Below are 26894 nucleotides of genomic sequence, written 5' to 3'. Positions count from 1 at the left end.
AATCTGCCTAGTGTCTTGACTGTGAGAGGAAATATCTGTCTTTTAACCTATGCTTTATCTGCAGGTTACCAAACTCCGACCTGGTCTCCACCCACAAGAAGAGGTCTGCTTCTTTTCTTACTGAATTCAATATGCTGTCTGACGTTGACCTTGGTACATTCGTGGGTGTGTTTCACAGTCGGTATCCAGACCAGATCCAACTCATTTGTTTCTATCTGTGATTTTCCAGTACATGATGTACAATGAGAGTCCGGGAGGGGTGCCCTTGTACTCCATGGAGACGGAGACGCCCACTGCTGAGGACATTCAGCTGCTGAAGAAGACTGTCGAGACAGAGGCCACACAGGTACAACTACTCTCTACGTACGCCCACCTGCAGGCTTTTTTTCCCAGCCTAGTAACTTACTAACACACCTACTTACTAACCAATGAATCGTCAAGGCCTTCATTTGTTGAACCACAGGTATGTACTCACACCCCCCGTAGCCACATGCAGTACACCCTGCAGGCTGTTGTCTCAGCCTAGTATTAATACACCTACCAGCAATCAATCAATCAAGAAAAATCAATACTTTCGTTTCACATGTTCATTTCTTTTTGTCTTTCTACGTTTTTAAAGTTGTAAACTAATTCTTCAACTCATGTCAGTTTCAGAATTCACCAGTCCCCGTCTGTCCGTTTCAGAAGTTTCATATGGCCTTGAACTAACAGTCTCACTTTGCTCTACGTATATATTCTTCCATAGGGGATGAAGGACATCAAGAAAGACAAGGTGTTGATGCGGCGGAAGTCGGAGCTGCCGCAGGACGTGTACACTATAAAAGCCCTGGAGCAACACAAGCGAGCAGAGGAGTACCTGACGGCCAACGAAGAGGCCCTCTGACCAGGGAGCAGTGGCACCCTCCATGCCTAACTCCCCCCAACCCCCCCCCCTCCTGTCCGTCTCTCGTCCAAACAGTCGCCTACTGTACACCTGACAGCCCCCTCTTCGCCTCCGCTTCTCCTCCCCCTCCACTCCTCCATCTCTGCCGGAGAGCCCCATCTGCAGAAAACCAGGGCCATCAGAGTTAGACAAGAACACACACACTCCTATACGCACATATAGGAACATACAGATATACACACAAATTGTTCCAACTTCCAAATACTCACGTATACTTGACTACAGTGGGCCGATTTGTTAGGTTGCATGAGGACAACCATTATACAACTGTAGTATTAAGTGTAAGCATCCGTGACGCATGTTTCTTTGTTTTGTTTCTGTTTCCTTTCGGATTGGTTTTGGTTGTCCTCATGTTCCTCCCTCTTACTGTGATCTGCTGTGCTGAAAGGGAACGACCAAAGCATTACCTATAGACGGCAGTCGAGTGAGTGGTGGTCCCGCTAGCTTGTCTGGAGTGAGGGGGTGGGGGTTATCTGATTGGTTTGGTGGATAATAGGGCCATGCTCTAGTCTAGCTGGATGTCTGATGGAAGTAGTGGTTCTGCTCTGTAAAAAAAAAAAATACCTCGCTGTCAGTTCATGTCCAGGCAACATAGTACATTTTGGGGAAGCGAAGTCTGGGACACAAAGCTTACAAGGCAAAGCAATGAAATGAGAGGACTAGGAATCAAGATGGCTGCCTTTATCTTAATTTAATTACTGTATGTCAGTCTCTTCCATGAAACAGTTTCTCACTCTTTAGTACTGTAGTTGTAGCTTCATGAAGTCACCTCTTTGCGTCATTAAATCATGGCCTTACAGCATCTGTTGAATGACATTCTCCCTGTTCATTAGTCGTAAGCTAATAGCATGATTGTAAGCCTAGATAATTGGTGTATGCAGGGCAGTCAGTCCGGGTCTCAATTTACTGTTGAGTGTTAGAATAGTAGAATACACAAGGTGCAATTGAGATATTTGGTTGTGCATTGGCAGTTTTCCGCTTATGTCAGTCACTCAATTAGCCCATGTCCGCAAACATTTTTTAGATTGGTAAATTCGTCTACCCAGCTATCCAAATTACAGACCAGGCATGAAGGGCACTTGCCTAGGGGCCCTGACCTCAAGGGGGCCCCCCTAACTATAGATATCATATTAACATGGCATAAGTCATGACAAAATGTGTAGAATTGCAGGAAATTAGCTGTAAAATTGCACATTTCTCTCTGCCCTACTAAAATCTCGCCTAGTTCCCCCAAAAGGCTCGGGCTGGCCCTCGGCATATGTCAGAATCAATGAGAAAACAATAATAGAGCTCCCGTTGAAAAATGTTTACTGTATTTTTATAACTAGAGGTGTAGCTCAAAAACAAATCATGTCGCTGTGTCAAAAAGAAACCTCAAAAGAATTCAGTTAAATCAAATCAAACTTTATTTGCCACATGCGCCGAATACAACAAGTGTAGACTTTACCGTGAAATGCTTACTTACAAGCCCTTAACAAACACTGCAGTTCAAGAAGAAAATGTTTACCAAGTAGGCTAAAATCAAAAGTAACACAATAAGAATAAGATCGGATGTCCAGGTAATATTGTTCTCAAGATGTTGGTCTTTAGGAAAGGTAACCATAAGCTGCTGCAGTGTCCGTCCATCCTTTTCTCAGTGTCCTTAAAGATAACCTTCTCACTGCTCTGTCAGGCTCTGTCTGTTATGATTGTTATCCATTCCTTCCTTCATAATTATATTGTGTTTATTAATGTTTGTCCCAATGGGTAACATCCCCTCTGCCTCTTTAGTTATTCCTCTGTAGCCATCTTCTGGCCTTTCTATCTTATATGTTTGTGGATTTATGTTTCTTATTGATGAAAATGCACCTCTGTTGAGGTAGCCTCATTGTGGAAAGGAAAGGTTTATTCCAGTTCAAGTGTAGGGAATCTCTACAAAATATCCTATTCCCCTTTCTCCTCTAAACCGGCTTGATTCTATAGGTCTCTTTCCTAGCCTAAGCAATATTTTTAGTTGAAGAAACAAACTCATGCACTTGAATGGTGTATGGAAGTGCGCAAAACAATCCTCCTCATAGGACTATCTAGAGATAAAAAATAAATATAATTGCTTTACTAGCACATATGGGGAAAAGGAAAGGCTGCGGTTACTGTTGCAAATGTGTACTGTATATTGTAATGTATATTGCTTAGGGTTGCACCCCTACCACCCCCTTGTCCTGTAGGTTTATCCCACTTATCGCTTTACCACTCACCCCCCCTTACTCCTCCTCCCTCCTTTTGTTTCTGGTTTGTTTTCTTCCACTTGCTGCGTGAGGTAATTTCTTTGTCGTATGGTCTCGTCTATTGAGTTGTCTGTCAATCACTCCCAACAGTGGGGAATTACTCACTCCTAAGGCTGCTGGGCAAAGTGAGTTGTCATCTCACACATGCTTAGTTAGAGGCTGGCTGCCAAAGAATTCCCTCCCTCAACATGACCTTTGCTCTAACATTATTACTGTCTAAATCCAAGCTATTTGGAGCTGCTTTTTATATCATCTGAGTTGGATTCCTAACATGTAAATCTGTTTATACTTACATAAAAATACACTTTTTTTGTAATCACAGTGGCGATAACCTCTACATTCTCCCTCGGTGGAATAAAAATCTCATCAACTCAGATTGGATTTGCCAAGTCTTGTCTGCACCGAAGACCTATGCTCTAAATTGTCTTCTGGTGAGGTTTGAAAATGTTACCTGTGCGTGAGACATTTGTATTTAAACAAGTATATCAATAAGTCGCAATATAGTTTTAAATATCCATTCTTAATAGAAATAATGTATTACTCTTCTCTCACCTGACTGAGCAAGGCACATGCATTCCTATTGACCATGCTTCCAAAAGGTAGCTGTTGAGACATTCCAGACTACAAGAGATAAATAGCATTGTACCAGGGCACTACAATGCCATGGCTGGGTGTTGAGTGATGACAGGAAACGGCTCAGTTTGTCCAGCAGCCACACACAAACTGAAGAGGACATTCTTAAACAAAGGGTCTCTCTCTACACCACTCCCCCCCCCCCCCCCCCCTCCTGCCCAGATCGGACACTAATCTTAAGCTGCTTTCCAGGTCATATGTACATATGTTGTACTTTAATTAGGTAGAGCATTACATAGTATGAAAGTCATATTTTGTACAGATGTTCATGTATGTACAGAACAAAAATAAAGTAAAAAATAGTGGACATCCATTGAGTTTGGGAATCTGTTATCCTCAAACAATATCCATTGATTGAATTAACTAATGACCCTATGCAGAATTAATGGTACAAGAAATACTGGGAAATGTCCATTGTTAATTTATGGCCATATACTCACCGGACGATTTATTAGGTACACCCATCTAGTACCGGGTCGGAGCCCTGTTTCCCTCCAGAACAGCCTGAATTCTTCTGGGGTTGGATTCTACGAGTTGGAAACGTACCACAGGGAAGTTGGTCCATGCTGACGCTATAGCATCATGCAGTTGCTTCAGATTGGATGGCGGCACACCACTGCCACCAGCCTTTACCATTGACACCAGGCAGGATGGACTTATGCTTACACCAAATCCTGACTGCCATCAGCATGATGCAACAGGAACCAGGTTTCGTCGGAGCAGGCAATATTCTTCCACTCACCAATTGTCCAGTGTTGGTGATTGCATGCCCACTGGAGCCACTTCTTGTTTTTAGCTGATAGTAGAACCCGGTTAGGTCGTCAGCTGCAATAGCCCATCCTTGACAAGGATCAGCGAGTTGTGTGTTCCGAGATGTTTTCGCACACAGGACTGTCGCTCCATTCTCAGTAAGCCCAAAACACTTATGCGTGAAAAGCCCATGAGGGCAGCAGTTTCTGAGATACTGGAACTGACGAACATACAACGCCCTAAGTCACCTTAGGTCACTCGTTTTGCCCAATCGAACAGTAACTGAATGCCTGTCTGCCTGCTTTATATAGCAAACCCCAGCCACATGACTCACTGTAGAAACGATCAATTTTCGTGAACGGGGTGGTGTACCTAAAACTGGACAGCGTGTATATTACGTTCAACAAAGACTGATTTAATAGTATTATAATATGGTAATCACAACCAATAGAAAGAATCACATTAAAAAACAAAACAAAGGCGATCTGGTGTTGGAAAGGATGGTATGACTATACACTGGAATGTCTCAGGAAGCTTTTTTTGGGGGGGGGGAATAATAGTGCTTCTGTACTCAAGGCCAACTGGCTTTATCTGTCATTCAGCCTCATATGTACTCCAGTGCACTGATTCAAGTTCTTCCAGAGCAGAAACAGTAAGAGTTTGCCTGATCTGAGAGACAAAATATACTATACTCATTTGAACTCCTTCACCTTAAACCCTACAAATGACCTTAAGCAGCAGGTTAGGTGTAGTAGGTACCAAGAGCCTACTTTGAAAAACAAATATTCATCTAATAAGACTTGGACGTAGAGGAGTTCAATCTTTTGAGAAGTGAGACACCTAAGACCTGCTCAGAGAGGACCTCGGCGCAGACTCCCCTGGGGTAAGTGTGTTGGTGAAATGCAGGGCAGAGTTACAGACTGAAGGAAGGAGGCAATTCAGTCTTATTTGCGCTCTAGCCTCAGGCCTTCTGAGCTTATGCGAGTCTGGAGCGTCTGCTGGACCATGTCCTTCCACTGGTCGTCTGAGATCTCCTGAGCCCAGGCCGGGATGGCCAGAGAGGGCAGGGCCACCGCTGCCATGGTCCTCTTCACCAGCTCCACGTGGTCTGAAAGAGAGGAATGGACATCAGTACAAGGCACTACATTCAGAGAGCATTAAATTAAACTTCATGATTCTAAGAGCTACGATCAATCCTAAGGCAGTATGAGTATCCCCCTGAATGTAGGGGTACTGTGGATAAACTAAGCAAGGCTGCGTCCTCACCTTCATCCATGGGGATGGAGACTGTGCTGCACTGTGCTCCTTCTGGGTCCTCATCACTGTCTGGGGGAGGGGGCTGGGGAAGATGCAAGCCCATCGACTGTGGAGAAATCAATCAAGTTTGATAAATGTCTTGACAAGCAACATGACAGGTAACATTTCACTGACTTGTCTTTATAGAGATAAACACATGACACTCATTGAAAAACTAAACTCATCATATTGAGGATATAGGGTTCAATACCTCTATTCTCTCCTGGACTTCTTGCAGTTGCTCTGTTACTGGGGGCATATATTCAGGATGGTCCCCTGGTGCAGCATTTAGTCCATCAGGGTCCTGGTTTAGTGGCTGGTAATAGTAACCTCCATTATCATCCTCGTCTCCCACACCCCCCTCGTCCTCTCCACTCCACCCCCCGCCCACCTCAGGCACCCCGGCGTCCGACGGCCGCTCCTGACCTAGCTCCTCCTCCGAGTTCGGTAAGATTCTCTCAGGACCCATCTCGAACGCAATCTCCACTTCCATCCACGGTGGTCAGACTCAGGCTGGAGCCCTGAATGTGGTGGGGTAGAGTGTTATTGTGACACTGCACAGCAGTGATATACAGTACTTACTGTCTGCCTGCGGCTTGTAATTTTGCAATGGATATTTAATGGAACTAAGGGACGTGTGGCTTGTATTAAAGTTTGTGACTACTAGACTAACTTAACTAGCTATGGTTTTGCTGCTGTATGAAACTTAAATCAAATTATATCAACCAAAGCACCCGAAACTACTGAAGGAACAGCCGGAACGGATCTTCAACCTGCGACCATGTTAAAGGGCAAGTGCACCTTCTGTTCCATAAAAATCCGGACCTGAGGCTATTTATTGACTCGAAGGGAATCATGCACGAGCATGGATACAGATGCTAATCTAAGTTCTCTCGATCCATCTCCATCTACCTGCTGTTATCGAATAGCTAAATAAGACTGATTTAGTTAGACTGCAAGCTAAAGACGACAGCTTTTATTAGACGTCATTAGCTAACCGGCTGGCTAGCTAGCTCATATAGGATGACAGACAGACTTCCCGATGAGGGACACACCACATGCAGGTGAGATTATTATAAACCCCCATTTCACTAACCTTTGAAAGTTAGATTTTTCTCAATGTTTTGGGCCACCAGCCAGCTACTGTTGTGGTTGCTGTTCCCGTATGTCAATGAAACGGAAATCGAAGCGGATTTGAAGTCATCACGTTTTGGGGCCAGGGTTCCGGTTGGGAAGTACGCCATCCCAGGTACCCATAGGAGACTGGCGGTACTGCAGTTTAACTGACGCCGAGCCCAGAAAGACAATTCCAATTGACGTCCCCATAGGGTAATTTTCAAAATTACCAAAACGACAGTTTTGTTATCACCTTTGTACCAATATATCAATAATTTTTTCCCCCAGCACTCACAGCCGAAGTTAACATTGTACATTCATCCTGTGACCTTGGCTGCGTTTCAAACTCATTAAAGACACACTCTCGTCCATTTCCCCTCGCCTTATGCCCTTGGGGGTTACCATCTTGGACGTCGGTCCAAACAAAGGAAGTCTGCAACGTAAGCCCCTCAGCCTTCGTTTTTAATGGAGTTTGCGAGTGTACAATTATGTTCACTTCGGGCCTAATACGCCCCATAATTCAATTCGCAACAATTGTACATCCGCTAACAAAAGTCTGCCGAAACTTAAAACCTCAATATGGATAAATCAACATACAAGTGTAAGTAAAACGGTTAGAAACTGTACTACTAATGCACATGACGGCACAAACACGTCTCGTCAAAGTAAATATGTTTTTGTTTGGTTAGTTTTTGGAAATTGTAGAAATAAAACATTTTCATTCTTCAGAAGTTCCAGCTAGGCAGGCTAACGTTAGTTAACTAATTAATTTGCTAGCTGTCATACAGTCGGCGTATATTAATAATTATATAGTTAATATAAGTAGACACGCAAACATAATTGACTGTAGCGCATATAAAGCACCCACAAGCTACGGGTGGCTGAAAACACGATCATCGCGGGATAAACGAGTGACGAATTTCCGGGCAAGGGCGGTCCATTTAAAAATCATTCCTTCCTCCCTTTCCCTGTTAGTGTATACGCGTCAGACGTCATGGAAACGTCATCAGAAGTGTCCACTTCATTTGAGGGTTGAGGGGATAGGGTGTGTCGTATACGTTTTTGGAATGCTGCCAAAGACTGACTAAAGTGAATGGATTAAAATATCATTACATTAACAGTTCAAGTAAATTGGTAATTGATTTGTAGTTATGATTTTAGTAATAAATAACTAATTAGTTAGCTACTTCATCTTGAATATGAAGTTGGTTTTAGCTATCTTGTCAGTTTGCCTTGTGATTTGCTATAGGTAGCTAACTTGGTTAGTCCACATTCCATGTCATTGAGGATAGCTGGCTAGCTAGAAAACGTTAGCTGGTAGCCTACTTCAAATTTGCATTATCTAAATATCGACAGCGTTCACAAGCTTGCGATGTAAACACCATTAATATCTTCCTATCTAGCTAGCTCGTTAATATTAATAATGACACTTGGGCTGAGTGTAGTTAGCTACATTGATCATTGTGTCTACATTGCCTAACAGGAAAGTTATTTGAGACAAATCAGATTAAAACTTGGTCACAAATGATGTGGTGGGGGGCTTTTTTTCCTCTTCAAATGGGTGTAGAATAGGCCTTTTAGTATAGGCCTTTTGGTGTCAATTAAGAACCTCTTACACTTGAAGAATGCGCACTCTTGTTTCATTATTTTATGTTTGGACACTGCCTTCAGAAAGTATTCACAACCCTTGACTTTTTCCACATTTTGTTGTGTTACAGGTAGGGCAGGGCGATAAGGCCTAAAAATCATACAGTACCTTGTTTTTATTTTATTTGTTATGTTTACTCGAAATAAGTGTTGTACGATTAAAGGTCAAATACACTGAATTTCAAACGGTCAGCAATAATCTAATGAATTCAAGGCTTGTGAAGTTATACCTAGGCTAAATATAAGCCTCCCACAACCATAAGACCCACTAATTATTTTATCAAAATAGTTTAACCTGCTTTTTCTGTTGTTGCAATAATCACTGATCTGGCCTTCAAGTCTGTCTATGAAAATACCCTTTTTGTTACAAATGTAACTATACTGAACAAAAATATAAACACAAAATGCAACAATTTCAAAGACTTTACTGAGTTACAGTTCATATGAGGAATATCAGTCAATTGAAAAAAATGTATTAGGCCCTAATCTATGGATTTCATGTGACTGGGAATACAGATATGCATCTGTTGGTCACAGATACCTTAAAAGAAATGGGCCTCAGGAACTCGTCACGGTATTTCTGTGCATTCAAATTGCTAAGGATAAAATGCAATTGTGTTCATTGTCTGTACCTTATGCCTGCCCATACCATAACCCCACCGCCACCATGGGGCACTTTGTTCACAACGTTGACATCAGCAAACCGCTCGCTCACACGACGCCATAGACGTGGTCTGACGTTGTCAGGCCTGTTGGACATACTCCCTATTCTCTAAAAGGACATTGAAGGTGGCTTATGGTAGAGAAATTAACATGTAATTATCTGGCAACAGTTCTGGTGGACATTCCTGCAGTCAGCATGCCAATTGCACACTCCCTCAACTTGAGACATCTGTGGCATTGTGTTGCGTGACAAAACTGCACATTTTAGAGTGGCCTTTTATTGTCCCCAGCACAAGGTGCACCTCTGTAATGATCCTGCTGTTTAATAAGTTTGCTGATATGCCACACCTGTCGGGTGGATGGATTATCTTGGCGAAGGAGAAATGTTCTCAAACAGGGATGTAAACAAATTTGTGCACAAAATTTGAGAGAAATCAGCATTTTGTGCATATGGAACATTTCTGGAATCTTTTATTTCAACTCATGAAACATGTGACCACCACTTTGCATGTTGCGTTTATATTTTTATTCAGTGTAGAATCATGCATAATGCACATTCACTAATAATGATAACTTCTTGTAGCAGGCATGAGGCTATAGAAAATTAACACCGGTCTCATCAACAATATCTCAAGCCCACGTGCTAGTGATTAGCCAGCTAATCTTTATATTTCAAGTTTAGCCAACTTGGATCTATTTGCAAGCTAACAAGGTTGAACAGTATGAACACACCCTTCTGTCTGTTTCCAACTGTTTGAAAAGCATGTTAGCCTGTCCACTTTGTTCAGATGTTGAAATCAAGTGGCCTACCTTATTTCTCAGAATGCGAATGAGTTTCCAATTCCTTATATAATTGTTTTATGCTTATTGCACATTTATACAATCAGAGGCGACCCGTCATTCAGGGCTTGTTTTGCAAAAAATTATAATATTTAAACTCAGCGAAAAAAGAAACGTCCCTTTTTCTGGACCCTGTCTTTCAAAGATAATTCGTAAAAATCCAAATAACTTCACAGATCTTCATTGTAAAGGGTTTAAACACTGTTTCCCATGCGTGTTCAATGAACCATAAACAATTAATGAACATCCACTCGGTAAGACACTAACAGCTTACAGACGGTAGGCAATTAAGGTCACAGTTATGAAAACTTAGGACACTAAAGAGGCCTTTCTACTGACTCTGAAAAACACCAGAAGAAAGAGACCCAGGGTCCCTGCTCATCTGCATGAATGTGCCTTAGGCATGCTGCAAGAAGGCATGAGGACTGCAGATGTGGCCAGGGAAATAAATTGCTATGTCCGTACTGTGAGACACCTAAGACAGCGCTACAGGGAGACAGGACGGACAGCTGATCGTCCTCGCAGTGGCAGAACACGTGTAACAACACCTGCACAGGATCGGTACAGCCAAACATCACACCTGCAGGACAGGTACAGGATGGCAGCAATAACTGCCCGAGTTACACCAGGAACGCACAATCCCTCCATCAGTGCTCAGACTGTCCGCAATAGGCTGAGAGAGGCAGGACTGAGGGCTTCTAGGCCTGTTGTAAGGCAGGTTGTCACCAGACATCACTGGCAACAATGTCGCCTATGGGCACAAACTCACCATCGCTGGACCAGACAGGACTGGCAAAAAGTGCTCTTCACTGACGAGTCGGTTTTGTCTCACCAGGGGTGATTGGGCGAAGAGCCCGGATCTCCCATTGAGCATGTCTGGGACCTGTTGGATCGGAGGGCTAGGGCCATTTCCCCCCCAGAAATGTCCGGGAACTTGCAGGTGCCTTGGTGGAAGAGTGGGGTAACATCTCACAGCAAGAACTGGCAAAACTGGTGCAGTCCATGAGGAGGAGGTGCACTGCAGTACTTAATGCAGCTTGTGCCCCCCCCTTTGTTCAGGGACGCATTATGCCATTGCTGTTAGTCACATGTCTCAGTTGTATGAACATAACAAGATTCAACAAATATTTACACATGTTAAGTTTGCTGAAAATAAATGCAGTTGACAGTGAGAGGACATTTCTTTTTTTGCTGAGTTTATATACACTGCTCAAAAAAATAAAGGGAACACTAAAATAACACATCCTAGATCTGAATGAATGAAATAATCTTATTAAATACTTTTTTCTTTACATAGTTGAATGTGCTGACAACAAAATCACACAAAAATAATCAATGGAAATCCAATTTATCAACCCATGGAGGTCTGGATTTGGAGTCACACTCAAAATTAAAGTGGAAACCCACACTACAGGCTGATCCAACTTTGATGTAATGTCCTTAAAACAAGTCAAAATGAGGCTCAGTAGTGTGTGTGGCCTCCACGTGCCTGTATGACCTCCCTACAACGCCTGGGCATGCTCCTGATGAGGTGGCGGATGGTCTCCTGAGGGATCTCCTCCCAGACTTGGACTAAAGCATCTGCCAACTCCTGGACAGTCTGTGGTGCAACGTGGCGTTGGTGGATGGAGCGAGACATGATGTCCCAGATGTGCTCAATTGGACTCAGGTCTGGGGAACGGGCGGGCCAGTCCATAGCATCAATGCCTTCCTCTTGCAGGAACTGCTGACACACTCCAGCCACATGAGGTCTAGCATTGTCTTGCATTAGGAGGAACCCAGGGCCAACCGCACCAGCATATGGTCTCACAAGGGGTCTGAGGATCTCATCTCGGTACCTAATGGCAGTCAGGCTACCTCTGGCGAGCACATGGAGGGCTGTGCGGCCCCCCAAAGAAATGCCACCCCACACCATGACTGACCCACCGCCAAACCGGTCATGCTGGAGGATGTTGCAGGCAGCAGAACGTTCTCCACGGCGTCTCCAGACTCTGTCACGTCTGTCACATGTGCTCAGTGTGATCCTGCTTCATCTGTGAAGAGCACAGGGCGCCAGTGGCGAATTTACCAAACGTCCTGCACGGTGTTGGGCTGTAAGCACAACCCCCACCTGTGGACGTCGGGCCCTCATACCACCCTCATGGAGTCTGTTTCTGACCGTTTGAGCAGACACATGCACATTTGTGGCCTGCTGGAGGTCATTTTGCAGGGCTCTGGCAGTGCTCCTCCTGCTCCTCCTTGCACAAAGGCGGAGGTAGCGGTCCTGCTGCTGGGTTGTTGCCCTCCTACGGCCTCCTCCACGTCTCCTGATGTACTGGCCTGTCTCCTGGTAGCGCCTCCATGCTCTGGACACTACGCTGACAGACACAGCAAACCTTCTTGCCACAGCTCGCATTGATGTGCCATCCTGGATGAGCTGTACTACCTGAGCCACTTGTGTGGGTTGTAGACTCCGTCTCATGCTACCACTAGAGTGAAAGCACCGCCAGCATTCAAAAGTGACCAAAACATCAGCCAGGAAGCATAGGAACTGAGAAGTGGTCTGTGGTTACCACCTGCAGAACCACTCCTTTATTGGGGGTGTCTTGCTAATTGCCTATAATTTCCACCTGTTGTCTATTCCATTTGCACAACAGCATGTGACATTTATTGTCAATCAGTGTTGCTTCCTAAGTGGACAGTTTGATTTCACAGAAGTGTGATTGACTTGGAGTTACATTGTGTTGTTTAAGTGATCCCTTTATTTTTTTGAGCAGTATATATATATTGTTATTTTTGCCTGTTATTTTGGCATTCATTTGTGTCACATCAATTTGCAAACAATATAATAATAATTTTTCTTGAGTTAATAAAGCCGCATACAAACATGATCTCTTTCTTAAGGCGGCTCCAAAATGGAGGCGTTTCAGCCTAGCTCAGTGCTTTCTGTGGTGGTGGAGCAGCCAGCGGAAAATACAGAGCGTAGGGGTTGGTAATGTTCTCTAGTTGCGCTGTGATTGGCTCAGTGTTCTGTTGCTTATTGGGACACCACATCACTGCCAAATCTACAGGGAGAGCTAGGCAGTTCAAGCCCCCGTGGGTGCTGCCATAGATTTACATTAGAAGTGCCCGTCCAAGAAGGCGCAAGGTCATTGGCCACAGATAAATGAGGTCAAATCACGTTATAGCTACAGTAGCTTTGATTGGACTGATCATGTCAACGTCATACTTTCACAATCTTAGCTAGTAAGCCAGACAAGCAGGGTTTAAGGATTTAAAACATATGTCTGAAGGAGTCTCTCTTTTCCAAGCTTAAAAGTATAAACATTTACACACAACACCACGAGCCAGAAAATATTTTATACATTGGCCATGCTGTCAATCCAGCATGACTTCTGCCGTGTTCAAAGCAACTGGAAACTCGGAACTGGGAAATCTCAGACTTCAGTGAGTTCAAGACAACTATGAACTTGTAAAAAAACAAGCTCGTACTGAACGGTTAGAACGGTCATCCATCTCGGAATTCCAGGTCGGGAACTCGGACCTCTTTTTTAGAGCGCCGTCATGAAGATCACTGATGTCATGATTCGATCTTGTTTTTTTACAAGTTCCCAGTTGTCTTGAAAGCACCATCAATCCAGAGAATGCCAGGTTAATCACAAAGTTTGCCCACAAGAAGGACCGCCGCGCCACATTCGAGAGCACAGCACAACAACAGTGAGTAGAAATGACTTGTATACTGCTGCATAAATTATGTAATATCGCAGGGGATGTGTATTTTTTTATTTTTTTAAACCTTTATTTAACTAGGCAAGTCAGTTAAGAACTGCCTTGTTCAGTGGCAGAACGACAGATTTTTACCTTGACAGCTCAAGGATTCGATCTTGCAACATTTCAGTTACTAGTCCAACGCTCTAACCACTAGGATGCCTGCCGGCCCAACAGAAGCAAGCTGACATAAACAGAAAATAACAAAACCTTGACTCTTGCGATACAGGCATTTGGAATATAGGACAAAAACATTAATTCGATATATCGCCCAGCCCTAGTTACAGACTGAATTTAAAATAGATTTAAATTAAGATTTTGTGTTACTGGCATACACACAATACCCCCTAATTCTAAAGTGAAATTGTTTTAGAATTGTCTTGCTACAATAAGTATTCAACCCCTTTGTTAAGGCAAGCCTAAATAAGTTCAGGAGTAATAATTGGCTTAACAAGTCACATAATACGTTGCATGGACTCACTCTGTGCAATAATTGAGTTTAACATTATTTCCATCTCTGTATCCCAGACATACAATTATCTATAAGGTCCCTCAGTCGAGTAGTGAATTTCAACCACAAAGACCAGGTAGATTTTTCAATGCCTCGCAAAGAAGGGCAACTATTGGTAGATGAAAACAGACATTGAATAACCCTTTGAGCATTGTGAAATTATTACACTTTGGATGGTGTAAAAATACACCCAGTCCAAAGATACAGGTGTCTTTCCTAAATCAGTTGCCGGAGAAGAAGGATACCGCTTAGGGATTTCACCATGAGGCCAATGGTGACTTTAAAAACTGAGGATAAATCAACAACATTGTAATTACTCCACAATACTAACCTAATTGACAGAGAAAAGAAGGAAGCCTGTACAGAATAAAAATATTCTAAAACATGCATCTTGTTTGCAATAAGGCACTAAAGTAAAACTGCCAAAAATTGGCTAAAAAATGTATTTTATGTCCTGAAAACAAAGCTTTATGTTTGGGGAAAATCCAACACATCACTGAATACCACTCTTCGTATTTTCAAGCATGGTTATGGCTGCATCATGTTATGGGTATGCTTGTCATCGACAATAACTACAGAGTTTTTTGGGGGGGGATAAAAATAAATGGAAAAGAGCTAAGCACAAAAAAATCCTTGAGGAAAACCTGGTTCTGTCTGCTTTCCAACAGAGACTGGTAGACAAATTCACCTTTCATCAGGACAATAACCTAAAACAGAAGTCCAAATATACACTGGAGTTGCTTACCAAGACATTGAATGTTTCTGAGTGGCCTAGTTACTGTTTTGACTGCTTGAAAATGGTTGTATAGCAATGATCAACAATCAGCAATTTTTAAAAGAATGTGAAAATATTGTTCAATCCAGGTGTACAAAGCCCTTGGAGACATACTCAGAAAGACTCACAGCTGTAAATCGCTAACATGTATTGACTCAGGTGTATTGTATTGACTCAAACCAGAAACCGTGGATAGATGGCAGCATTCGCGCAAAACTGAAAGCGCGAACCACCGAATTTAACCAGGGCTGACAGGGAATATGGCCGAATACAAACGATGTAGTTATTCCCCCGGTAAGGCAACCAAACAGGCAAAACGTCAGTAGAGTCGCAATTCAACAGCTCAGACATGAGACGTATGTGGCGGGGTCTACAGACAATCACGGAATACAAAGGGAAAACCAGCCACGTCGCGGACACAGATAGCTTGTCTGGAAGCAAGACAAACACCTTCTTTGAGGATAACACAGTGCCACTGACGTGACCCACTACCAAGGACAGTGGGCTCTCCTTCTCTGTGGCCGATGTAAGTAAGACATTTAAGCGTGTTAACCCTCGCAAGGCTGCTGGTCCAGACGGCATCCCTAGTCGTGTCCTCAGAGCATGCGCAGACCAGCTGGCTGGAGTGTTTACCGACATATTCAATCCCTCCCTATCCCAGTCTGCTGTCCTCACTTGCTTCAAGGTGTCCACCATTGTTCCTGTACCCAAGAAAGCAAATGAAAGTAACTGAACTAAATGACTATCGCCCTGTAGCACTCACTTTTGTCATCATGAAGTGCTTTGAGAGGCTAGTTAAGGATCATATCACCTCTACCTTACCTGACACCCTAGATCCACTTCAATTTGTTTACCGCCCCAATAGATTCACAGACGATGCAATCGCCATCGCACTGCACACTGCCCTATCCCATCTGGACAAGAGGAATACCTATGAAAGAATGCTGTTCATTGACTATAGCTTAGTATTCAACACCATAGTACCCTTCAAGCTCATCATTAAGCTGAAGACCCTGGGTCTCAACCCCGCCCTGTACAACTGGTTCTTGGACTTCCTGACGGGCTGCCCCTAGGTGGTGAAAGTAGGAAATAACATCTCCACTTCGCTGACCCTCAACACTGGGGCCCCACAAGGGTGCATTCTCAGCCCCCTCCAGTACTCCCTGTTCACCCATGACTGCGTGGACACGCACAGCTCCAACTCAATCATCAAGTGTGCAGACGACACTACAGTAATAGGCCTGATGACCAACAATGACGAGACAGCCTACATGGAGGAGGTGAGGGCCCTGGGAGAATGGTGCCAGGAAAATAACTTCTCACTCAACGTTAACCTCTCTAGGGTAGGGGGCAGTATTTTCACATCCGGATAAAAAACGTACCGATTTAATCTGGTTATTACTCCTGCCCAGAAACTAGAATATGCATATACTTGTTTGATTTGGATAGAAAACACCCTAAAATTTCTAAAACTGTTTGAATGGTGTCTGTGAGTATAACAGAACTCATATGGCAGGCCAAAACCTGAGAAGATTCTGTACAGGAAGTGCCCTCTCTGACCATTTCTTGGCCTTCTATACCCTCTTTATTGAAAACAGAGGATCTCTGCTGTAACGTGACATTTTCTAAGACTCCCATAGGCTCTCAGAAGGCGCCAGAACGTTGAATGATGCCTCTGCAGTCCCTGGCTGAAAAACAGTAGCGCATTTGGATAGTGGTCGATCTGAGAACAATGAAACGGGGGCGCGCGTGCACGTGAAGAGTCCATTTTACATTTTCAGTCTTTGAATGAAAACGACGTCTCCCGGTTGGAATATTATCGCTATTTTACGAGAAAAATCGCATAAAAAATTATTTTAAACAGCGTTTGACATGCTTCGAAGTACGGTAATGGAATATTTTGATTTTTTTTGTCACGACAGGCGTCCGCGCGTCACCGTTCGGATAGTGTCTTGAACGCAAGAACAAAACAGAGGATATTTGAACATAACTATGGATTATTTTGAACCAAAACAACATTTGTGGATGAAGTAGAAGTCCTGGGAGTGCATTCTGACGAAGAACAGCAAAGGTAATCCAATTTTTCTTATAGTAATTCTGAGTTTAGTGAACGCCAAACTTGGTGGGTGTCAAATTAGCTAGCCCGTGATGGCGGAGCTATCTACACAGAATATTGCAAAATGTGCTTTTGCCGAAAAGCTATTTTAAAATCTGACACTGCGATTGCATAAAGGAGTTCTGTATCTATAATTCTTAAAATAATTGTTAGGTTTTTTGTGAACGTTTATCGTGAGTAATTTAGTAAATTCACCGGAGGTTTTCGGTATGTTTGCTAGTTCTGAACGTCACATGCTAATGTAAAAAGCTGGTTTTTGATATAAATATGAACTTGATTGAACAAAACATGCATGTATTGTATAACATAATGTCCTAGGAGTGTCATCTGATGAAGATCATCAAAGGTTAGTGCTGCATTTAGCTGTGGTTTGGGTTTTTGTGACATTATATGCTAGCTTGAAAAATGGGTGTGTGATTATTTCTGGCTGGGTACTCTCCTGACATAATCTAATGTTTTGCTTTCGTTGTAAAGCCTTTTTGAAATCGGACAATGTGGTTAGATTAACGAGAGTATTGTCTTTAAAATGGTGTAAAAATAGTCATATGTTTGAGAAATTGAAGTAATAGCATTTTTAAGGTTTTTGAATATCGCGCCACTCGATTCCACTGGCTGTTGACTAGGTGGGACGATTTTGTCCCACATACCCGAGAGAGGTTAACAAAACAAAAGGAGCTGATCGTGGACTTCAGGACACAGCAGAGGGAGCACGCCCCTATCCACATCGACGGGACCGCAGTGGAGAAGGCGGAAAGCTGAGGTTCCTCGGCGTACACGTCACTGACGATCTGAAAGGGTCCACCCACACAGACAGTGAGGTGAAGAAGGTGCAACAGCGCCTCTTCAACCTTAGGAGGCTAAAGAAATTTGTCTTGGTACCTAACACCCTCACCAACTTTTACAAATGCACAATTGAGAGCAACCTGTGGGGCTGTATCACCGCCTGATACAACAACTGCATCGCCCGCAACCGCAGGGTTCACCAGAGGGTAGTGCAGTCTGCCAAACGCATCACAGGGGGTCAACTACCTGCCCTCCAGGACACCTACAGCATCCGATGTCACAGGAAGGCCAAAAAGATCATCAAGGACATCAACCACCCGAGCCACGGCCTGTTCACCCCGCTATCATCCAGAAAGCGAGGTCAGTACAGGTGCATCAAAGCTGGGACCTAGAGACTGAAAAACAGCTTCTATCTCAAGGCCATCAGACTGTTAAATAGCCATCACTAGCACATTAGAGGCTGCTGCCCTATTTACATATAATTAGAATCACTGGCCACTTTAATAATGGAACACTAGTCACTTGAATAATGTTTACATACTGCTTTAGTCATCTCATATGTATATACTGTATTCTACTGTATTTTAGTCAATGCCATTCCAACATTGAGCAATCTAATATTTATATATTTCTTAATTCTATTCTTTTACTTTTAGATTTGTGTGAATTGTTAGATACCACTGCACTGTTGGAGCTATGAACACAAGCATTTTGCTACACCTGCAATAACGTCTGTTAAATGTGTGTGACCAATACAATTTGATTAGATTTTTTTGTGAATACTTACGGAAATTCTATGTTTTTTTTGCAAACATTTCTAAAAACATGCCTTCACCTTTTAACTATGAGGTATTGTGTGTAAATGGGTGAGACAAAATCTATGTAATCCATTTTGAATTCAGGCTGTAACACAACAAAATGTGGAATAAATCAAGGGCTATGAATACTTTCTGAAGACACTTGTACTGGTAACCATTTCACTGTTTGTTTAATTTGTCACCAGGTAGGTTGGCCTTTCTTTGTGAAATGTTTAGTATAAATTGAAACAGCTATGCAACTAATAACAAAAAGGATTGCTTCCTTTTCTAGCCTATTTAATACAGATGTTGGCCTACATCACAATGATATAGCTGTGAAGGTGGACGTATGTGAGTAAAGTGTGGCGTCAGACTATTGATCGTGGTTATGCCGCTCTGGATTCCCCATATGTTCCTGAACACAACTACACTGTGATGGAATCACCCAGAACACTCAAGTGTAACTTGAGGTCAGTAGGAGACAGACTGGAAACATTTGATTTGATGAATCGCTTTGCCACATCAATGTTCTTAACACAGGAGGCCGGTGACACATTGGAGGATGGGCTCCTAGTAATGGCTGGAGTTAAATGAATGGTATCAAACACATCACCCACATGGTTTCCATGTGTTCAATACCATTCCATTTACTCCATTCCAGCCATTATTTTGAGCCGTCCTCCCCTCACCAACCTCTTGTGGTTCTTAACTAACATTTTGTTTTTGTCTACTAACCACCCACTCATGGCCTTTACCTTGACGTGGTGAGGGGGCTTCAAACCAAGACAGACCATTCATTTATTTTAAAATACTCAGATAATCACCTGTGTGCGTGTGCCCTTTCCCTCTCCCTTCTGCAGGACTACTTACTGTATGGTGTGACTGTCGCAGCTGCAACATAACTATTCATCACGAGTAGTTATTGGACATTGAGTGTGAATTGAACTCTAAATACTGCTCCAGTGTTAATGTTATTGTGTGCCACTGGGTGTGCTGCGTTTTGATATAGTTCGTTATATTCAGGTGACCTGACTCGGACGCAGCATGTCAGCCCTACCCACCTGGCGGCCTTTAATTGGTTGTTATCTTATCTGCAATAAGAATGGAGAATACAGAGACAACGGTAGGATGCCGCCCAGGAGGAAGCCCTGCAAAGAGGGATGATTTTTACCATACTTCCTCATTGGCGTGAGTGTCATGTCCCCTCTCTCTCTCTCGCTCCTCTCCTCTCCTCTCTGTCACTTGTGTCTCTTCTGTCTTCTCTTCTCTCTGTCTCTTCGACAGCACATGGCCTCCTGATCAAGTTCAATGAATGTGTGAATGCCACAGACAAGTGAGCCTTCAACCCTGTCCACAAGGCAGCTCAGAAGGTAAACATAGTGAATGTATGCATGTGTTATATATCTCTCTAGTTGCACAAGTGTTTGACTTACAATGGCGTCGTCTAGTCAGAATTCCCATCCAATATATTTTGACACAATTGGCTAGGGAAACCCCTTTTCACCCAGTAACTCTCCCTCTGACCATATTCTCCTCCTTCCTCAGGCTGATGATATGTGCCCTGTTTATGCACACTATGCCCCCAGACGCAGAGAAGAGGGATCACCAGCTCAGCTCGTCAAACTGTCCAATTTCTGCAGGGGACAACAGACTAGATAGAGGTCTTCACGGTCCAAAAAGCCTGTAGTAACCAAACAAGTGTTTGGTTACTACAAATTGATGACCTGATAAATCCTACCCCCGCAAACCTATGTGAACTTTTAAGTTTGCGGCATATTTCAGAGATAACCCGCCTAATGTTTGTTATTTTATCAGTCAAGCAAGACCTGATGTGAAGTTTGATATGTGTCCTAGCCTACCACGCAAAAGCACTATGGATTTATTTTCCCTGGTTGATACGGACATGCTCAGGAAAGTGATATCACAACTTGAGCTTTCAACCTGCCTTCTCAATCCTATCCCCACCAGTTTTTAATGCATATCTGAAGAAGTGTAAGCTTTTGTTAATCACTCCCTTGTTAATCACTCCCTAAAAACTGCTATGATGAAACGCCTTCTGAAGAAAAGAAACCTAGATTCTTCAGCTTTTGTCCATGTTCAGCCAATCTCCAACCTTATATTCTTAAGCACAATTCTGGAGAAATTTGATTTCGAACAGCAAAATGATTTAAGTGCCAACTGTATTTGATTTTTTTTGTTGTTGGAAAATTCCAATATGGTTTTCGGGCCCACCACAGCACAGAGACAGCCTTAGTTAAAGTGGTAAATGATCTTAGAGCCAACACAGATGCCAAATAAATCCCTGTCCTTGTACTCTTGGATTTAAGTGCCGCATTTGACACTATTGACCATGATGTCCTTCTGGACAGACTGGAGTGATGGGTTGGCCTCTGCGGTCAGGTTCTAAATTGGTTTAGGACTGGTCGAGAGTTTTTACAGTCAACATACGCACTGGTCGAGAGTTTTTTTTAATCACTCTCTGTGACAAAAAATGGTGCCGAAGGAGATGGCTGCCGTTTTACAATCCTGTAACCAATTGTGCGGTTGTGAATGTTTTTTTCGCGTTATTTGTAAGTTATTTTGTACATAATGTTTCTGCCACTGTGTCTTATGACCAAAAAGAGCTTCTAGATATCAAAACAGCGATTACTCACCCCATACTGGAGGAATACTTTTTCTTCAACAGGTCTGACGGGAACGATTTACTTCAGACGCCCCACAAGGCCCTCATCCCCGTAATTCGCAAGAGAAAGAGACGGAGGTATCGTGGACGAAGATCCAGGTGCCTTGTTAGTATCCGCCGCCGAAATGGTAATCTACCTTCACCATCCGTCCTATTAGCCAATGTACAATCAATCGATAATAAAATAGACGAATTATGATCAAGTGTATATACTACCAACAGGACATTAAAAACTGTATCTTATGTTTCACCAAGTCGTGGCTGAAAGACGACAAGAAAAATATACGGGTAGCGGGTTTTAAGCTTTTTCGGCAGGACTGAACAGCAGCCTCTGGTAAGACAAGGGGTGGCGGTCTATGTATATTTGTAAACAGCTGGTGCACAAAATCTAAGGAAGTCTCTAGGTTTTGCTCGCCTGAGGTAGAGTATCTCATGATAAGCTGTAGACCACACTATTTACCAAGAGAGTTTTCATCTGAATTTTCTGAGCTGTCTACATACCACCACAAACCAATGCTGGCACTAAGACCGCACTCAATGAACAGTATATGGCCATAAATAAACAGAAAAATGCTCACCCAGAGGCGGTGCTCCTATTGCCCGGGGACTTTAATGCAGGAAAACTCATCTGTTTTACTTAATTTTTACCAGCATGTTAAATGTGCAACCAGAGGGAAAACAACTCTAGACCATCTTTACTCCACACACAGAGACGCGTACAGGATTACAGGCAACATACGCACTGAGCTAAAGGGTAGAGCTGCCGCTTTCAAGGAGCGGGACTCTAATCCGGAAGATTATAAGAAATCCCGCTATGCCCACCGACGGACAATCAAACAGGCAAAGCGTCAATACAGGACTACGATTGAATCGTACTACATCAGCTCTAACGCTCGTCAGATATGGCAGGGCTTGCAAACCATTAGACTACAAAGGGAAACCCAGCTGCGAGCTGCCCAGTGACGTGGGACTACCAGATGAGCTAAATGCCTTTTATACTCGCTTCGAGGCAAGCAACACTGAAGCAAGCATGAGAGCACCAACTGTTCCGGACGACTGTGTGATAACGCTCTCGGTATTCGATGTCAGCTAGGCCTTTAAATAGGTCAACATTCACAAAGCCGCAGTGCCAGAAGGGTTTATCAGGACGTGTACTCAAAGCATGCACATACCAACTGGCAAGTGTCTTCACTGACATTTTCAACCTCTCCCTGACTGAGTCTGTAATACCTACATGTTTCAAGCAGACCACCATAGTCCCTGTGCCCAAGGAGGCAAAGGCAACCTGCCTAAATGATTACCGCCCTGTAGCACTCCCGTCGGTAGCCATGAAGTGCTTTGAAAAGCTGGTCATGGCTCACATCAACAGCATCATCCTGGATGCCCGAGCCCCCCCCCCCCCAGGTGGTAAGAGTAAGCAACAACACGTGTGCCACGCTGATCCTCAACACTGGGGCCACTCAGGGATATGTGTTTAGTCCCCTCCTGTACTCGCTGTTCACCCACGACTGCGTGGCCAAACACGACTCCAACACCATCATTAAGTTTGCTGACGACAGAACAGTTGTAGGCCTGATCACCGACAACGATGAGACAGCCTATAGGGAGTAGGTCAGAGACCTGGCAGTGTGGTGCCAGGACAACAACCTCTCCCTCAATGTGAGCAAGACCAAGGAGCTGATCGTGGACTACAGGAAAAGGCGGGCAGAACAGGCCCCCATTTAACATCGACGGGGCTGTAGTGAAGCGGGTCGAGAGTTTCTAGTTCCTTGTTGTCCACATCACCAACAAACTATCATGGTCCAAACACACCAAGGCAGTCGTGAAATTGTATTGGTCACATACACATGGTTAGCAGATGTTATTGCGAGTGTAGCGAAATGAATATGCTTCTAGTTCTGACAGTACAGCAGGATCTAACAAGTAATCTAACAATTCCACAACAGAACCCTAATACACACAAATCTAAGTAAAGGAATGGAATAAGAATATATAAATAAATGGATGAGATAAAAATACACTATCCCAGGATAGGTGCAACATCCGAGATGACGTACAATGGTTCCAGACACTCCCCCACACATCTTGTCTCAGAATTTATCTCTATGGTGGAAAATTGCAAGATTGTTATAATACTTTTATTGCATCAAATGATTGCTTTATGCAACAGAATAAGGGGTTGTTAGAACGCTCATCTGTGTGTGTTCTATTGAGGATGGGCCTCTGGGAGATAACACTGACAGGAGATTTACAATGTCTTTTGGGTGATAAAACCTAAAGAGACCGCATTCCAGAGCATGAGTTAATGTTTCTGTTCTATATGGTACCAGGGAGAGATGACCCCTGGGCCATACCCTGGTCTGTACAATGAAAGAAAACTGTTGACACAGCAGATACTTATAATTCACAGCAGACAGTATCTTTCATACAAATCTTAACCTTGTGACCCATTTATACATCTGTTGTTCGTCATGTAGGTTGAAAGGGGTGTATCTTGGCTATAAAATGCCTTTGTACTTTTGTCTCGGGGCTAACTGTGACTTGTGTGATAAGTTTGTCTCTCCTATTTTGATAGTAAAGAAATTAACCACCACATCTCCCCCAAGTCCAAAAGAGGGAGTGAATGGCGCACAGACATTGTGGAGACAACTAATTGGTTCCCCATGAATCACATGGTTTAAAATGGGTAAAGATACATTCACATATGAAGACAATGTTCCCTCCTGTCCTCTTCTCTTTCTGATATTCTGCATAGCACCATGGACATGTGATAGACAAGCCTGACTTCTCCCCTCTCTGGGCCCCAGGTGACTGAGGCCCATATGAGGGAGGAACTGCCAACGCCAGAGTCCGAAGGGATACATTCTAATGACAAGAGTTAAACAGTTCAATCATATAAGCATATTATGTAGATAAGACATCTTAATTATCTATGCCACAAATGTCTGACAGAAATGTATTCTTTATTTTCCTGTAAGGATTTGTGTAGTTTGCTACCAGCTTGAGCTCAACTTGCTTGTTGTTTTCTGGACAGTTAAGTATTTTTTGACAAATTTATTGCATTATGACTTAACTGTGTACTGTGGTGGTTATGAACTTGTCAACATTTGTTCGAACCTTGCGCCCAGATCGTCCTAAGTGAGGATGCTGTGTAGAACGGAGAGAAGTTGATCCACAACAAGATATGGAATGGCTTGTGATGTCTGGTGGTGAGGACAAGTTTGCCTAAAATGAAAATATTTCAATGTCTGTCTTTTTTATTTTTATTGAATGTGCATGCATTAGTAATCTACTCTGTCAGTATTAATTTAAAGAGATTTATTTCAGAATAGCAAAGTTTGGCTCTATCATTCAGTTGCAAGTAAATGGTTCAAAGCAAGCTAAACTTCACTCTTCTCTAATGTGAGTGATAATAGCTTAAGTGACACAGCCCTCTCTTGGATTTGGGTACGAGCTGGGAAGGGCACTGGACATGCACAAGAAGATCCTCTGTCTTTGCCCGACCCTCCTTCTGGAAAATGTAAGATTACAGTAAGACTTTGAGAAAAAATACCTAGTAACCAGTAACGATTAGTATTTGGTGCGTCGTTGATTTAAAATTAGCATCATTATGTGTAATTTAATGATATAATAAATATCACGGCAAGCTGTAAACAGTTAAACAATCACACATTTGAAACAGTCACAACTTTATGTTGATTTGACCATGTATGATAGAAGACATATCTTCATGTCCAGCGGCATGATCAGAGGGGCCGATGACGGGTGCGAGACTACAATGAGGAGGAGGTGGAAGGCACCCTGGAAGAGTACTTAAACAGACTCGCCAAAGTCTGAGACAGTCAAACTGCACGTCTAAGTTGCCGTCAAAGTATAAGAAAATATATAGTTATAATTCCCACTTTGTTGTCTCTCAATGGTTTCTCAAAAATTGTTATGAATCAAGGTTTTTGTAGAGATGTTATACATATGACGTACTATGAATATATGTTCTACATACTGTAAGTACATGTTTTGTCTTTTTACTGATTTCATGTCACTTTGTTTGAAGGCTTGTAAACCTAAATCATAAAGCTCACATCCATGGCGCATGGGCTTTTTTGCTCGTTGTGGTTTGCTCGTTGTGGTATGCTCGTTGTTGTAATCAGTAGATGCGGCTACCTCTTTGTCCACTGGGTGTCACTTGCTCCCTTTTAAAAACCAAGCAGGGCTCTTTCGTAGAAAAATTCATGATATCCTAAAATGGACAGATGGTTGACACATTGACTTTGTGAGCTATTTCTCATTGACACAACAAGAAAATGTGTTTAGTACCAGAGCAGGTGAATGATTCATTCAGTATTTCAAGCTTGGGCTCTATTTAGTCTACTACCTTAGAGCTCTGTATTCCTATAAGGATAGATTGAATAGTGGAGTGGTGCCACCTTGACTTGAATGTTAACAGGCAGCGGAGCTGTGGAAGGATGGCAGAGGCCTTTCTACACAGGGGAATACATTTCTGCCATATGTCCCTAAAGAGGCAGCTGCCATTGTGGCACAAGCGTTGTTGCCCACACAGACCGAGTTGTCAGTACTCTGCACTTCCATCACCTCTGAAACTGTATCATAATCCTCTCCAAGTCCTTGTTTCATCCCTAAACTGTGACAGGTGACCAAGGAACCAGCCGGCTTTAGAGAAAGAATAAATAGTTTTTGGTTCACACTAGGCCTGTCTCTGGCAGTCTTGAGTATCATAACTGTTTGTGTTTATTACAAAGTTAAGACATTCATTTTCATTGCTGCCAATAACAGGCCTTAGAGGAGTAATATCAGCCAAGGAGGGATGTTGCACCTCTCTCCTAAAACAACTTGATTGGTCTTCTCAGGTTCACTCGCTCATATTTTATGGGATCTGAATGCCATGGCTGTTTATGGACCATCAGTAAACAGTTCCCATTTGTTTCACATCAGCACCAGTTGACAGAGCACAGTGATGAGGCTGTACCCAGTTGGAGGCACACCATTAGGCTCACGTAGCAAACCATCTGCTTCAGGGATAAATCCTCATCGGCGGTGATTAGGCACAGAATATCTGGCCTTAGGTCAGTGATCCTCAATGAGAGTAAGGACAACTCCACTACCTTGTGCAGCTGCTAGTTTAGGGATTCTCATGTTGTTCCATTTTTTTATATATATATATTTTTTGTACGGTCCGATCCCTGACTTTTCAATTGGTAAAATTATATTCATTTTGGTGTGTTGCAACAATGCTATCTTACAGTAACTTGTGTTGCAATGACATGCATGTTACAGAGTAGCTCTCACTCTCTTGTGTGGTGAACCTGAGGAGG

At 43.1% G+C, this 26894-nt stretch overlaps 2 protein-coding genes and 2 long non-coding RNA genes across 5 annotated transcripts in view; 3 read left to right on the top strand and 1 right to left on the bottom strand.

Annotated features, from left to right (window-relative positions):
• Positions 1–4153, top strand: part of LOC115153103 (serine/threonine-protein phosphatase 2A 56 kDa regulatory subunit delta isoform) — a 49490-nt gene extending 45337 nt beyond the window's left edge. Inside the window, exons 15-17 of the mRNA XM_029698166.1 lie at positions 65–103; positions 230–346; positions 746–4153. Of these exons, the coding sequence (XP_029554026.1) occupies positions 65–103; positions 230–346; positions 746–883 (294 nt within the window). The 3' untranslated portion in view covers positions 884–4153. The remainder of the gene's footprint in view (positions 1–64; positions 104–229; positions 347–745) is intronic.
• Positions 4154–4984: 831 nt separating this feature from the next.
• LOC115153104 (male-enhanced antigen 1-like) lies at positions 4985–7153 on the bottom strand. Its single transcript, XM_029698167.1, has 4 exons — positions 6983–7153; positions 6098–6407; positions 5857–5953; positions 4985–5698 (listed from the first exon to the last, which is right to left on the bottom strand). The coding sequence occupies exons 2-4, from the start codon at positions 6377–6379 to the stop codon at positions 5535–5537; spliced, it is 543 nt and encodes a 180-aa protein (XP_029554027.1). The 5' UTR covers positions 6380–6407; positions 6983–7153; the 3' UTR covers positions 4985–5534.
• A 6637-nt stretch (positions 7154–13790) lies between these two features.
• LOC115153105 (uncharacterized) lies at positions 13791–21763 on the top strand. 2 transcript variants are annotated; one of them, XR_003867640.1, is made up of 5 exons: positions 13814–13848; positions 19174–19351; positions 19905–20004; positions 20166–20251; positions 20427–21763. It is a non-coding gene; the product is annotated as an uncharacterized LOC115153105 (long non-coding RNA). The 2 variants fall into 2 exon arrangements; XR_003867641.1 differs by lacking the exons at positions 19174–19351; positions 19905–20004 and having other exon boundaries at positions 13791–13848.
• A 2325-nt stretch (positions 21764–24088) lies between these two features.
• Positions 24089–25572, top strand: LOC115153102 (uncharacterized). The gene is made up of 2 exons (XR_003867639.1): positions 24089–24250; positions 24372–25572. It is a non-coding gene; the product is annotated as an uncharacterized LOC115153102 (long non-coding RNA).
• The last annotated feature ends 1322 nt before the right edge of the window (positions 25573–26894 follow it).

Source organism: Salmo trutta, chromosome 18 (genome assembly GCF_901001165.1).
Source record: "Salmo trutta chromosome 18, fSalTru1.1, whole genome shotgun sequence".
Classification (NCBI taxonomy): Eukaryota; Metazoa; Chordata; class Actinopteri; order Salmoniformes; family Salmonidae; genus Salmo; species Salmo trutta.
This window is presented reverse-complemented; position numbering and strand designations above follow the sequence as displayed.

Excerpts from the sequence above, each read along its gene's own strand:
- LOC115153104 (XM_029698167.1), bottom strand. The coding sequence starts at position 6,379 with ATGGAAGTGGAGATTGCGTTCGAGATGGGTCCTGAGAGAATCTTACCG. Across the intron at positions 5,954-6,097 it reads AAGTCCAGGAGAGAATAGAG|TCGATGGGCTTGCATCTTCC; the intron begins GTATTGAACCCT and ends ATTTCTCCACAG. Across the intron at positions 5,699-5,856 it reads CTCCATCCCCATGGATGAAG|ACCACGTGGAGCTGGTGAAG; the intron begins GTGAGGACGCAG and ends CCTCTCTTTCAG.